This window comes from Anopheles funestus, chromosome 3RL, assembly GCF_943734845.2.
Source record: "Anopheles funestus chromosome 3RL, idAnoFuneDA-416_04, whole genome shotgun sequence".
NCBI lineage: Eukaryota > Metazoa > Arthropoda > Insecta > Diptera > Culicidae > Anopheles > Anopheles funestus.
In genome coordinates, this window is record NC_064599.1 from 21,875,192 (window position 1) to 21,889,658 (window position 14,467).

The window sequence follows — 14,467 nt, forward strand, 5'->3', positions numbered from 1 at the left end:
CCTCACTCTGTTTGCCCACGCCATTCCCAAACTGAATGTATTACTTACGTGTGCAGAAGCGTGGTTCGTCGCTACCATCACCGCAGTCATTTACATTATTGCAGTACTTGTCCCACGGAATGCACCGTCCATTTGTGCAGGTGTGTTCGGACAGGGCGCACTGTTGCCGTGGCGGATTGTTACCGCCCCGATTGTTGTAGTACGTTTGCTGCGACTGTTTTTGGCCAGCGGCTGCGGCAAGAGCTAGTGCAGTTGGTTCATCGTGCGAGATCAGTACGGCAGGATTGGAAGCGCTTCCGGATTTGGTTGTCGCGAGTGTGACCGTGAACACGCCGAGTGTTGAGAGTGCTGCCAGCAGTGCTGCGACGGTCGGCGATCCCAAGGGCCATCCATGGCGATGATGCCAGCGATGCGATTTGTGACGAAAGCCTCCGTGCTGACAGCTTATCCCCGTAGGTTCGATCGTGCAAGATCGTGATGTACCGTTGGACATTGGGGTCGGGCATGCTGATGAGCTTGGCTCATCGGATCGGGATTTCATTTGGCTTATATGTTTGAGTGTGTGTGTGTATGTAGGTGTGTGTGTGAGTGTGGTTGGCAAGGGTTGTTTTAGTTATGATAGCGTTTGTTCGTGATCATCTCCCCAAACGACTTGAAAGCTGTCTAGAGTGTCCGAGGGTGAACTGTTGGGTGCAAAACGGTGGCAGATTGATTGAAAACCAATCAGACTACCGAGAATTTAGATGATGATGATTTTAACGTAGCTGAGTTGTGTGGTTCATCGATAAAAACCATCTGAAAAAAAGAGAGAAATACACAAAATATTCGTTAATTGTTTTCTTCTATGATATAATATCGAATAAATTGACACAATGGAGTAACACAATGGTTGTAATTAGTATCCTTTTAGTATTAGTAAAAATACTTTTTTTCTCTCAACGCTACTATCAAACAAATGTAGTAAATGATAATCGAAAAACATTATTGCATACCTTTAGGAGCATGAACGTCCGCAGAAAGGACTCATAGTAGTGTAGTTAGCTTTTATACAATTATGTTGCCATTTGTAAATATGAAAATATGGTTACCATTTGGAAAAACAAACTGTTCCCAGAATAAAAATCCAATATTTATCGAAATATGTAAAACACTCCCTGTCTGTATGCAATCCGCGTTACAAATGTACGTTTTTGACAATTCCGAGGTATCAGCATGATAAAAAATTGTTTTTTAGCTCCAGAACTAACCTTGTTATTCTAGATACGACCGGGCCGTTCTTTAAAGGGGAAAAAACTAGCTTTTTATGATTTTTCAGAGGAAAAACTGCTGGAATCATATCTCCCATGAATAATTGTATTACTCTATTGTTAGTTGTAGCATCAACTACACATCCGCACAATCAAAATCAATAAGCTTTGTATCGATTTCATTTACGGTAAGCTAACGACCAAACGATTGCATCATTGCTGGTCAAATGTTTGCTCATGTCGACACATCTAAAACGTGGTACGCGTTCGTGTTGTCTATTGTTTGCTTAGTTCAAATAGCGACAGTACGCTACATAAGCTGAAATCAGATATCGTGCGCTTCGAAACTGTCCCATAATGGTTTGGTTTGGAAAAGTCCAAATATGAAATGAAACCGGCAGCCGGGAACATGAACGGGACTGACGACCGAGCGATTTCGCAATAGCCCCGTACAGCTTCCCAGCAGCATTAGGCATTATAATCGGAGAATTGGACGCTTTTTCTCGAGCGTCTCGGCATGTGCGCTAACATCATGTCATCTGCCACGCATTCACCGTACACGGACCGGAAATGAGTGGAGTGACTTCTTCATATCCTCTGTGCGTGTGTTCCATTCACCACAGGGTCGGTTGGATTTATCTTCTGCAAAATCGGACAAAGAGATCGTCTTGCACGTGTTGGAACAAGTGACGGCTGGATGAAAGGAAGTCTTTCTCCATGCAAGCGTACATTGTTAGCAAAGAAATTATTGCATCAAATCTCCTGGTTGTACTGCTGCGGTGCGGTGGATAATACTTGCGAGGCGTATATGGGTACTGTTAAATAAACTCCACCATTACTCAAATTTCATCGTTTGTGTTATAATTTCGTACAAACGTTGAAGCCTTTATTTGCACCGTTTGTGGTGGAATGCTTGGAGAGGTGATATTGGATTGTTTCCTGTACGCGGCAGACAAAACAAACAAATCGAACGTGGAGTTGGTGATAAAATCGGTCGGTCAGTGAAATCAATATTAAGCGTGAGTGGTTCTGTGGTTCGACTGAAATGCTTTGAGGGAGAATTAATGTATGATAAGTGTGCTTAAGTAATAATGAGTGTATTGATTTATTTAAAATGAAATTAGGCGTGCGCTATTGTTGAGTACAGATACAACTTTAAGGCCGATATTATGAAAATACAAATGTTGTTTTATACGTGCCTTTTCTTGTTCATAAGCTTAAAGCAACATGTAAGTACAGCTAGTCCCCGAGATACACTATTATAGCGGACTAGAAATAGAGATTCCCAAAAATGCTCTCAATAATCCGCGTCTCAATTCGACGGATGTGGAATCAACGTCCTTATATGCCGTACTTTTTTTTGTAAGAAATTAACAGCAAATATTTTAAAAATATTTGATTAAATTATAAAGCATTTTCAACTAAAGTTTTACTTGTTTACTTAAATGTTGTGCTATAAAATCAATCAGCTGCAAGCAATTAACAAACCGGTGTGTATCGTGTTCTTAGCTTTATCACAATTAAAAGCTATCCGAACAAGTCATAAGTGCCCAGAACTACATAAAATTATTACAGAAATTGTTAATAATATATTTTTGTTGATTAATAGTAAAAAATAATTTGCGCGCTTGTCTTTAATTGAATCCATTCACCGAATCCTGGATTATGGTACGATTTCATAGCTCATTAACGTACCATGCCATTGTGCGCGTCTTTGCTGCGTTTCTAATCAAACGATAAACCATTCTTCGCTCGCTCGTAACGCATAAAATGTCCTCACGCTAGCATGTCCTCACTTTTTTGTTGTCCCGCATAATAACAACAGGATTCCTGCAAACCATTGAGCCATTTCTTGGATAAACCCCGTAAGCTATAGTTTGGTTTCTCTTATGGTCCGCCTTCCCCACCATTCGCGTGCCTGAAGTATCAGTTGCAATTTTATCGGCACGACGACGACGACGACGAGCATAAAACCTGCCCAAAACCGCCTCTTTGCATGCTTTCCGGTGTAGAAACGTAGAAAAAATAGGAAGGCGAAAAATAAAAGCACGAAGCACAATAAAATCCGCGCCAAGGAACGTGGAACATTTATCGCCCCTTGGAGCAAAACATGCGTTTTCTTGCGTGCCGTCCGTTGGGTAGAAACGTTAGCACGAGAGTCAATTAAAACATCCACCAAGCGTGTGAAGAATGTGGGCAGGAGGGCCGCGTTTGGCAGGGGCCGAAAATCGTGCTACTTTAGGTGAGAAATTAATTCACGCAGTTTTGTTTCGGTTGTTGCAGGGTCTGTCGCGTTGCTAGAGTGGAATTGATTATGAGGCAATGGGCACATTGGGGGGAAACATGTTGTTGTGCGAAGGCAAGCATACGATAAGCATAGTTGTTCGAGCGTGTTGGTTTTGGTAGAATAGCCTAATTTTGCTGCAACAGATAGATCGACCACTATGGATGTTTGTCGCACATTAGAGAATGAAATGCGTTATGAAATATGTACATTTTGAGGTTTTTATTCTTTCAGGTTTTAAAACATCTGTAACGAGCAAGGAGAAGAAGAGCAAAAACGTGGGATAATACTTCAAAATTACTTGTTAAACTTGTTTAACTTGTTTTACAATTGTTGTGCAACCTCAAAATCGATGTTCAAACTAAATTCTACTTCTAAGTGTAAAATTATTGGTAATATCGAAATGGTTAATTTAAGTTAATTTAGCGTTCTAGCAAAACTGATAAATTTACAAAAAAATACTATTTTTTAAATTAACAGTAGAAATACTGGATCAGTTCCTGTGACTGGAATGGTTAATTTTCAATGAAATCATTTTTGGAGTTAAACAATCCTTAAGTAGTTGTTGTATTTTTCATATCTATTTTTAGCACGATCTCTAATAAATAGTAAAATATAGTCCAACTCTTCGAAATTGTTTGCAAAGTAACCACGAGCGAAAAACGATTAAAACGCTTGATAGTTCTAGTATTGAAAATGGTTTTGAGTTTAAGTAGTTAGTGTAAGCTCGATATTCCAATAAAACGAAGCTAGAATGTGCTAGATTATATAAAAAAACCTATTCACATCTAGTTATTTTTGCAAGTTAAAATTTGTTCTGTTGAAAGCTGTCTGAAATTAAGTTTATCATTATTAAACATTGGATTCCACATTGGATTGCTTTGGTTTCTCAACCTTCAAGAGGCCAGAAAAGCATTGACAATGATGAGTTGTGGACGTCCAACGCCAATGAGAGGCTTTACTAAAAAGATTAACATTTTGACAATAACTGGTTGGCGATAAAAACCCTGTAACTCAGTCGATAAAAATGTCTGTTCGCAATAGTTCCAAAAAAAAAAAGTTGTAAATCAGTCAATAAAAATGTCTGTTCGCTAATTATTATTATTATAATTATTATTATTATTATCTAAATTAGTTTAACTGGAAAATAATCCAGAAATAATGTAAAAACGTAACCGTATGAACATAAGTTTTAATTAGCGAACAACGAACATGTTGAATGGACTATTAAATAAAATTCAAAAACAACAACCATCACATCACATACAAACATGTGATTCGTTTACTTCTCGGAATTGATATTACATCTTTTATTCCTTTTGCCGTCCGCGCTGCAAACAAAAACCGACAAAACCACCGACCAGCCGGTTGATCATCTATCTCGGAACTACCCCGAATCCCGACGCTGACAATGGATTTTGATGCCATTTTTCATGTTTACAACTGTCATCCCATTACAGCGAAGGAATGTCGTTTTCGTTGTCGGTCCCATACCGTCCCATGTAGGTCCAATTTCAAAAGGCATCGCTTTGAAATTATGCTGCTGTTTCTATCGTCCCTTTCCCGGGAACCTGTCAAGCTCAACCCAATTTTCCACACGTTATGAAGCTTAAAAGTAAAAATCTTTTCCGAGTCCAAACTTTCACGATAACAGGAGGGAAAAAAGGGGGAAAAGAGAGGAAGCTAGAAGGAGCACAAGAGGGAAAACGAAAAGTCACACTCGTTATGCTCTTCACTATGTGGAAATGGAGGATGGGAATGGGGATGGTAGTTCGCCTCAAAATCGCCTTAGGATTCATCTTTTCATCGTGAAAAGGCGGGCGCGTATGTATGGATGTGTGGCGTAAAAATAAACTGGACCAAAAATTTTCGAAAACCGAAAACAGGCGACAGGCAACAGCCCAGCTGCCGCTGATGCCAGTTTGCCAGTTGACAGAGAATTTTCAATTTAAATATGTTAACGCAAGCAGACCGAACGGAAAATATCATCGGTCTGTCAGCGTTCTGGTGGTTGCCCATTTCCCAATGCTCCGGACGATTTGCTGGAGGTGAAATGTTGTCTCGTGTGGTTGTTTGGTAAACCACCGCGCCCAGTTCCTTCTTCTTTTATACATTTATTTTATTTTGTTTGTTGCTTTTTTGCACACCGTGAGGAAAATTGTGGACTTCATATTCTCAAATTTAGGACAACATCACTACCAAAACCGGGAGAAGAGATGCTGGAATGTTCTGTACTGGGTTATATGCTTCGGACCAATTCCAACACGGGCACGATTTTATGCAAACAATGTACGCCTCGGTGTGGTACCAAAACTGACCAACATCAAGGGTGGTATGTTGTGTAGTTTTGAAAGGAACTTTCTTCCACCAAACACAGCATCCACACACCGACGCAGCTCTCTTTGTGAGATGATGTTTTTGAGCTGTCTTGCACTGCACGACACGTGTCCTTTTGTGAGTGGCGATGAGTGACGTAGTTTTGCCTGGTTTTGGACCGCAGAAAGCAGCATAAGAGAACAAATAAAACTAGTAAACGAGATGATGATATCATGATGATGATCATCATCATGATGATGATGTTGTGCTACTGGCTTGCTTTTAACACGGGCTACACAGAACACACCCTTTCCACATCGGGCTGGGAGTTGCTGTGAGATTCGTCTGGCCTGGTGCTAAAGATGACACGAGTTGACGTAGGACATGGTTTAGCAGTGGATAGCGCTCGGTTGCTATTTTTCATTTCATCTAGAAGCAAAATGCAAATGAGAGCTGTTTGATTACCGGAATCCGGTGTTGAAGGTGCTTTTTCAGCACGAAAATAGTCGATAAAAGGAGCATGATTTGCACAGTTGTTTAAAGGCATCTCCTAGAATTCTAGGATAAAATCAAACAACTTGCAAAACTGGCAATTGAAATGCAATTTCTGGATGACAAGGCTTGAACTTCTATTTCTATGTACAATCGATGCAGTTTTCAGCAGGACTTCATTCTCAAAAGCACGGTAAGAGCTTTTCACATTTTAACACGTTAGAAATATTTTTTTACCTGAACAGAAGCGGGCTCTCTTCAAATTTTAATAACTCGTTGGGGGATTTTTTTAGCCTGCTTCATAAGTGAAACCTTTTTTTCCCCACAAACTAAAAGTGAATAATATAGAATTGAAACGAGCCGCTCAAGGGGTAAAGTTTAGTTCGATGCTGATAGGTATCCGCTCGTATGAGATGCAGTCGAATGTAAAACTTTTTCGTTAAAGTTGGATGAGTGTTTGGCATGCAATATTTCATTTTGCACGAAACTTTAATGTGAGTATTGCTGAGAGGTATTTGAATTTTGTGATTATGAATGGAGGTGAAGTTTCAATGGAGCTTTTGATGAATGATCAAATACAATTATTTTGTTTGAAGTAAATTATTATCTTAAAGTCCTGTTTTGCTTCACCAGGTGTATATTGGTTGATATTTGAAGATATTATGTAGTTTTTTATTTTTAGTTTGTTATATGTTTTTATCGTCACTGTATAGCTGTGCCAAATAGTTAAAAAAATAAAAAAAAAAACAACTTAAATAAATGTTATAAATATCTGTAATGTTGACCATAAAATCCAGATGCTGAATAATGAAACAAACAAATTTATGTATGAAAAGAAGTAATTTGTTCCGGGCGTACTTTATTAAAACAGAAAGGTTCATTTTACTTTGTTTTTGGGGTATTATCTTCCTACTGAAGGTTTCCGCAGGTTTTTACTTTTAATATGTATATTATTTCCATGGTGATAGCACTTTTAAAAATGTTCAAACAATTGTAAAATTTGAAGGATTTTTGGCGTTGCAATGGACACATGGAGGAAGCATTTTTCGTACTGTCCAACGCAAGGTTTATACGTGAAGGGTGATCTTGGTCAAGATTGAATTATAATAATCGATTGTACTATTGGTATTTAGTAGAAAAACTCAATGTTGACAGTTATCACAACCTACAAGGCGATTCAGAGATATAGATAGAACGTAAACTAGCTTAAAACGTAGCTGACACTAAGAAAAATTTACGCTTGATATAAACCAGATAAAATCTACATCAAATATTGACTTCATTTTCAACATGTCGCATGTTTCATCAACATAATCTAAATCCTGAAAAAAAGTTCTCACCACACACACATCCAATGTCGAGTATGTCGGTGGTTGCGGCTTCTTAATGGAGCAATTTTAACGACACGATTTCTATCGATCCTTGTGGGAATGTCTAACGAAACGAAAGAGAAGAAAAAAAAACGACTCCCAACGATAGAAAGGGCGGGCATGAATTGAAGCAAAAATGATGATGAGGAAAAATTTGCTTGCTTGCATATGCTATCCTACCAGGTTTATTTGTTCCCATGAAAATACGCCCCGAGCGAAAAAAGGGGTTAGCAATGCTTATTTTGCTTCATTTTTCCTACCATCAACGAGAATCGAATCGATATCAGTCGAAAGGCCAATGCCAATTTCAAGTTATTCGTTTCCGTACCACCCATCTGTGGGTGAATCTCCCGTTTTCGTTTTCCTTTCGAATCAGATCGAAAGCATATCGACATTATTATCCTTCGCCTGGGTGAAGACACATGTTGAGAACATCGGTCGGTTGATGGGTACAAGTGGCGAAGGTCGGCATTTTTCACCAGCTCGGCTATATTGGCTGTGAATGCATCTGCCCTTCTTGGAGCTGGATGGAGCTACACTTATCCAGCAGATATTGCCAGCTGTGGCACTGTGTACACATGTCCTTTCCTGTCCCGCTATGGCGCTACCCGCTCGTATAATAACGGGGAAAGGGCGCATCTGCATCTTAAGCTTGGATTGACGATAAAAATGTGATTGAGTTTCGAAGTCTTAATACAGACACGCAAGCCAAAAGCGATATTGATGATGAAGGAGACCAAACAGATTTGCTTGATTCATTGCAGCTTACGGAAAGTGGGTTTTCCATATCATGTTACGATCAGAGGATAAACACTGCAAGCGAGTTTCTTACAAATATGGTTAAGCAAGAAAAAAAGTAACATGTTTTGTAGATATTTTATTTGTCAAACAATCTAAGGCAAGTGGTGAAAAAAATCCAATTCATTGGGAGACAATTATTATGCTTTTATTGTACTGACAATCCATTCGGTCGCTCAGCCAGTTGACATAATATTTGCTATAAATGCACTATTAAACGTAAGGCAAAGAATGCTATAAAAGCAAATCTATCGGCCATACAACCACCATGAAGTAATGGCTTGATTGACGATCGTTTTATATTTATAATAAAAGCATTGAATGTCTCCCATTGTGGCTATTGTTGCTTTGAAGACGTTTGTTTAACGAACGCATAACGCATAGAACCAACTCACCCCTTAAAATCATTAATCACGTACCGTCTCAAGCATCAATAAGGCAACATTATGGAACGCATCAATGATCAGTTAAATGATGGCAATTTAGTAGCATGTATGCGACAACCAGGAACTGCCCACAGCACAAAGGGCAGGAAAGGGAGAAAGACGAAAAAAAAAGCAAACACCGGTCAGTATGAACCAATCAAAACTGCACCATAAATTTTGCTCTGAATGCAGCAGTGATTTAAATTAACTCTTCCATTTAATGCCGCATATAAAAATTGACCATTCCACTGTCGCCGGTGACGTGACCAGGATGAGCATGCGATGTAGAGAGAGAAAGAGATAGAGAGAAAGGTGACACTTCATTTTCGATCCGATCCACACGCTGCGGAGTGTCACAAGAATGGCACTCATCTCCCGCTCTCTGCCTTCCTTTCTGTCGCGCTCTCCCATTACGGACAGCCTACAAAACCGGAAGTGACACACGTGCCAACCGGCTGCCGAGGTCATTTATTGATAATGCGTATACAAACAACCCCAAATGAATGTGGCTTGTGTTTGTTTAAGCCGGCCACTATCCGTCCGAATGTCCCCTACCCTCCATTGTGAATCTCGCCGCCATGATTCTGGACCCACGACTGGTTGGCGAGTGCCATCACAACGTAAGCGTTTCTGAATGCATTTTTAATCCCTTTTTTTAGCAAAAGCGGGCGAGTTTCACTTCACTTTGTCACACCCCCGCTTTGTTTCGGTTGACCTTTATTGTTCGACATTAACGCCAATGTGGACGCTTTCAAATCCTCATCGGGGAAACCTGATGCACGGGGCATTCGATCGTATACGTGAGTGCGTATCGTGTTTCAACTTCGCTCGTTCGAGTGGCGCAGTTTGGAGTGTTTGGTTTGATTTTATTTAAATTGCATTTTACGCACGAAAAAATGTTGATTAAAAAACGCTTAAACTATAATGCACGCGCACCAAGTGTCGTTCGGTGGTAGTTACAGTAAATTAATTTCGATTTATTAACGATGGAAAAAGTTTATCCGCTGTGTATGTGTGCAAGTGGCGATGGATTTGTTTTTTTAAAATACTTTTCAATACAGCCCACTAAATGCCAAATGTCACCAACTTCCGATGGAGAGGAGTGGAGAACAAAATGGGTAAGTTAAAGGTAAAAAACCGGTACAGAAACGGGATTATTTTTGTGCCGTGGTGTTGTTGGGTTCGTAATAATCCGGATTTATTTCGACATGATTGTGGGAATATTGGAATCCAGTGCCTTTATACGTTTAAAAATTAATCCGCTCTGTTCAATGGGTTTGCCGGATTAAGCGTTCATATGATTGTAATTTTGATAAATTGCACCAGGAACAGGTGCATGTGTTTTATGGAACTATTTATTGTGTAGTGCTGAACATGCGGATAATAAGTTTCGATTGTGTTGCTGAAAATGTGAGCTTTTTTGTATCGTTATAATTTGGGTTTTAAATGGTTTTTGGGCAGCTTAGTGATTTTATAGCATAAAACGTAAGTAAATAAGTTCCAGAATTAAAATGATAATGTTTTCTTATTCAATCAAATGATTTATTTTAATTATTTTTTGGAAATATTTTCCTTAAAAAAATTGTCTTAAAAGCGAGATGCATTACGAGCAGAGGAGAAAGTTGAGTGTGCAAGTGTCAGTTTAAAACGAAATTGCTAATTCAACGATACGCGGACAGAGCTACCTGTTCCACCTAAATTAATTAATTTATAGCAAATATAATTGCTTTTTATAACCAGTTTTAATCGTAAAAGTCATTTTAGATTGTCCAATAAATTATTATAATTAGTTTCATCTCGAATTTAAACGGTAAAAATTGATCATCGAGTTCGCCATGTTGATCAATATTTCATGTGATCCAAACTTAGTACCAAACTTGTCGTTTGGTTTAAAACGGAGATGGAGTTACGTGCCCTCCAACGGGGAAGGAAACAATTAGCCACGAAATGCATATAGATTCAATTTTTAACATTAAGTACCCATCCCCCAAAGTACAAGTGAATAATTGCCGTTCGAAATAATATATGTCCAAATATCCAATGTAAAACTCTCCGAAAGCGAGACTACAAAGATGCGTCCGGGTACAATAAAAGGTTTCAAACGAAGCGACATAATGGCAAACGGAACAAAATGAATTTTTTTCTTCAGCTATCAAATGGGTCATTAATCTCTTCGTTAATATGTACAAAATACTTTCCCTGCTAGGCATGAAGCCATACTACAGATAATAGACGCGACATCCTTTTTGTCCACCACTCGAAAGCACTCAATCACTTCCTAATACATTTTTTTTTTCGTTTGCTTTGGACTTCCCGACCCATAATGCTGTTCTTTTTCTGTGTGTCGCATGGCATCAAATCGTTGTGGGACAACAGAAAGGTTTCGTTTTGTTTCAAGCACAAAAGTATCCATTGGGGATAAAGCACTTTCATTTTGTGGTTTGTTACCGTGGAAGAAGCTGTGACAGCCGACTGAAGGAGAGCTGTCTCATAAAAACGAATGACTCGAGCAGGGGTCTGGTGGTTGACGCTGCATACAAATGGGTTCTGCACTTCGGCGAAGGTACCACCGAGGGAAGGTTCATTATTCACTGCGTGCCGTGGGAGAAAAGTGACACCGTTGATGTTTGGGGTAAATAAAATGCGGGCACTTCGGTCTGCGACTGGGTGCTACTAGATGAACTTTGTAAAAACTAGTGCGTTTGTTTTTGTTCTCTTCATGGTATAATAGGATACGGGAGTAAAGAAAACACCATAAAAAGGTCGTTTGAAAATATTTTTTGTTAGGAAAAAAGTGCTGCAGACTTGTTGTTGTGATAGTATATGTGTTGGAATTTATAGTTTGTTGTACGAAAATATTTGAATTCCGTTTTTTTAATTTTACGACATAACGATACAAGACAACACTAGGAGCTATTAATATAAATCGGACGCATGAAGTAAGGAATAGGAAATTGGTAAAATGAACTAAACGCATGAACTACCCTCTAACGTGCAACACATCTTTTCTCTAAATATCACCTTAATACCGATTTCCCGATCAGTGAAATTCATTCAATATGTCATTGTTTCAAATTCATGTGTTCATTGTTGGTCAATATCATTGTTCTTAAATTCTGCAAATTTAAGAAATTAGAAAGAGCATGTGATTCATCTTCAAAAATACAAATACTTAAATACACCGATACTACATATGTTTACTATTTTACTGTTAAATGCTATGACTAATGTCTTCTCTAATGAGTCTGGTGTGCACTACGTACTGACCTTCGTTGGTGGTAATTGCTTTGAGTTTTTAATTAATTTTGAGTCAAATATTGAAACCCATAATTTTTAACATTATTTTGTTTCAAATTTGTATTGAGTGATCGAAAGGAAGATTTATCCAAGAACTAAAGGAAAATATTTTAAAACGCTACATAGCAGACAAAGGTAAAAGAACTCTCAAAATAGGAAAAGAATTCTAAGTCTCCGAGATATACTGATGCACTCTTTACCTCTGTTTTTAAAGTAAAACTTTAGCAGTCATGAAAAAATAGGATTTGGATAGAAGGCGTTATCAACCGAAATTTTACTTCTGTCTTAAAGTTTTGTGCTTTTAGATCACTGATTGGCATATTAAAATATGCAAAAAAATTGCTTTCGTGGACTCCGCGGATTAACTGTATAGCAAAAAATTATAGATAATGGTTTTAATGGTTTAATGGTTTTAATTCTTTATACAAGATGTTATTTTACAATCAACTTGTCAAAAATGATGCAAACATGATAGATGATGCTTTTTTTTGAAAAGATCCTTGAAGGAAATTTATAAGATTCATTGTAGCCGCAAGAATCTGAATCTATCCGAAAAAAGGTCAAAACCATAAAACGGAAAATGTAATCTAGATCAAGATATAGAAAACAGTCAAAATAGAAAAAAAACCCTGTATCATATACAACACGAGGAAAAGGTAAGGGAACTTCAGTGGAAGATTATCTTCGTTGTGTGTTCTACTGAAAATTTATATTCCTAACATGACGCACAAGTTAACCGATGTACACAATTCGGCCACTTCTGTTCCTGTATAATCTATAACCGCAGCAGTAAGTAGGACCTATAAAACCCCCCACCAAAATGTACACACACGAAAGAACACATTCACACATTCGTATCCATCTTAAAATCTTCCTCCGGTAATATACATCCAACCAGGACCGAGGCCAAAATTAACCCATTTTGCGTAAATGTCATTATATAGGAAAAGTAGAAGCAGTAGATTTATGACGGGGCCCGTTCGTATGCGTCCGTAACCGAACACTGGAGAACCGTAACCGCAACTGCTTTGCGGGGGGAGTTGTTAACCCCCGAAAAATGTGGGTACCAAACAAAAAAAAGCCAAAAACGGAGGGGCCAAACCGGAAGAAATATAACAAGACATACGACATGCAAAAAAAAGAAAACAAGAAGAATGTATAGAAAAGCTTTGTGTGCCATCAAAACTGGAACAGCAAGAATCAAGTGTTTCGCAAATCGAAAGGACACAATCCGTGGTACGTTCGACGTAACGGTGGATTCTTTTGCAGCTACGCCAGAACTGTGGATTGGTGTGTGTGTGTTTATGTATGAAAGGCGTAGTGCAAGATGGTTAAAGAAAAGAAAAATCAAGCACGACATGAAAGATGAAAAAGAGTAAAAAAAAGCTCGCCAACTTCGTGTACAAGTCGTCCTTCCGGTCGCGGTCGTACCGACGGCAGGCAAACGGAAATGAATTGCTTTGGACGAAATTTACGAGCTTGTCGTTCGTTTCAGATGAAAATAAATTTACTTTTTTCCTTTGGTACTGCCCGTCACCTCTCTATACCTTTACGCGGCAAAGGAACGCAACGTGCCTTCCCGGGATATTCGACTTAAGTAGGCTCTCTGTAACTGACTGTGGAAAACGGTGGAAAGCTGCGACACTGCACACGCTGCACACACCGCGATTACGAAAACCGTGGTTGCTGTTTGTTTCCGGGCAAGTAGGGTTGCGTTTTTGGCACGGATCTGAAGGACCTTTGAGACAGTTTTGGGTTCTTGGGTGGGGTGCGATATGAAGAAATAGCCAAAACAAAAAAAGGTGGAACAACTCCAGCTTGCAGTGTCGTAAAACCGCACAAAGCACCCGAGGTTCAGAAATTTACTCTTTTGTTAGGGAAAAAAGAAACACACGTGAGAAAAGTATGCCCGTAAAAGAAAACATAAAGATGGAATACGAGAATGGCCTCCTTTAAAGTATCTAAAAGGACACAAATAACGATATTTAAAAACGATCCGCACCACTTTCTGTGAGTACGTGTTTGGTACTGTTTTTAGTGTCCTTGATACCTTTTTCTTTTCTCTACGAAAAGATCTAAAACTCAATTCCTTTTTTCTTTCTTAAGGAAGTGATCCTTAACGCATCCTGTTGTTGTTTGCCAGCAAAAGAACTGTAACCACCGTTCGTGGTAACACCTTCTCCATTGGAGTTTATGTTATTGGACCGTACCTTAGAACGGAAACAAAAAAAAAGCAAG

The 14,467-nt window shown here is 38.8% G+C and overlaps 1 protein-coding gene across 7 annotated transcripts in view; it reads right to left on the bottom strand.

Annotated features, from left to right (window-relative positions):
* Nucleotides 1–14,467, bottom strand: part of LOC125771938 (uncharacterized) — a 162,316-nt gene that overhangs the window by 50,659 nt on the left and 97,190 nt on the right. For all 7 annotated transcript variants that reach the window (XM_049443136.1, XM_049443137.1, XM_049443142.1 and 4 more), the window contains one exon: nt 49–795. In XM_049443136.1, coding sequence (XP_049299093.1) covers nt 49–541 — 493 coding nt within the window. In that variant the 5' untranslated portion in view covers nt 542–795. The remainder of the gene's footprint in view (nt 1–48; nt 796–14,467) is intronic.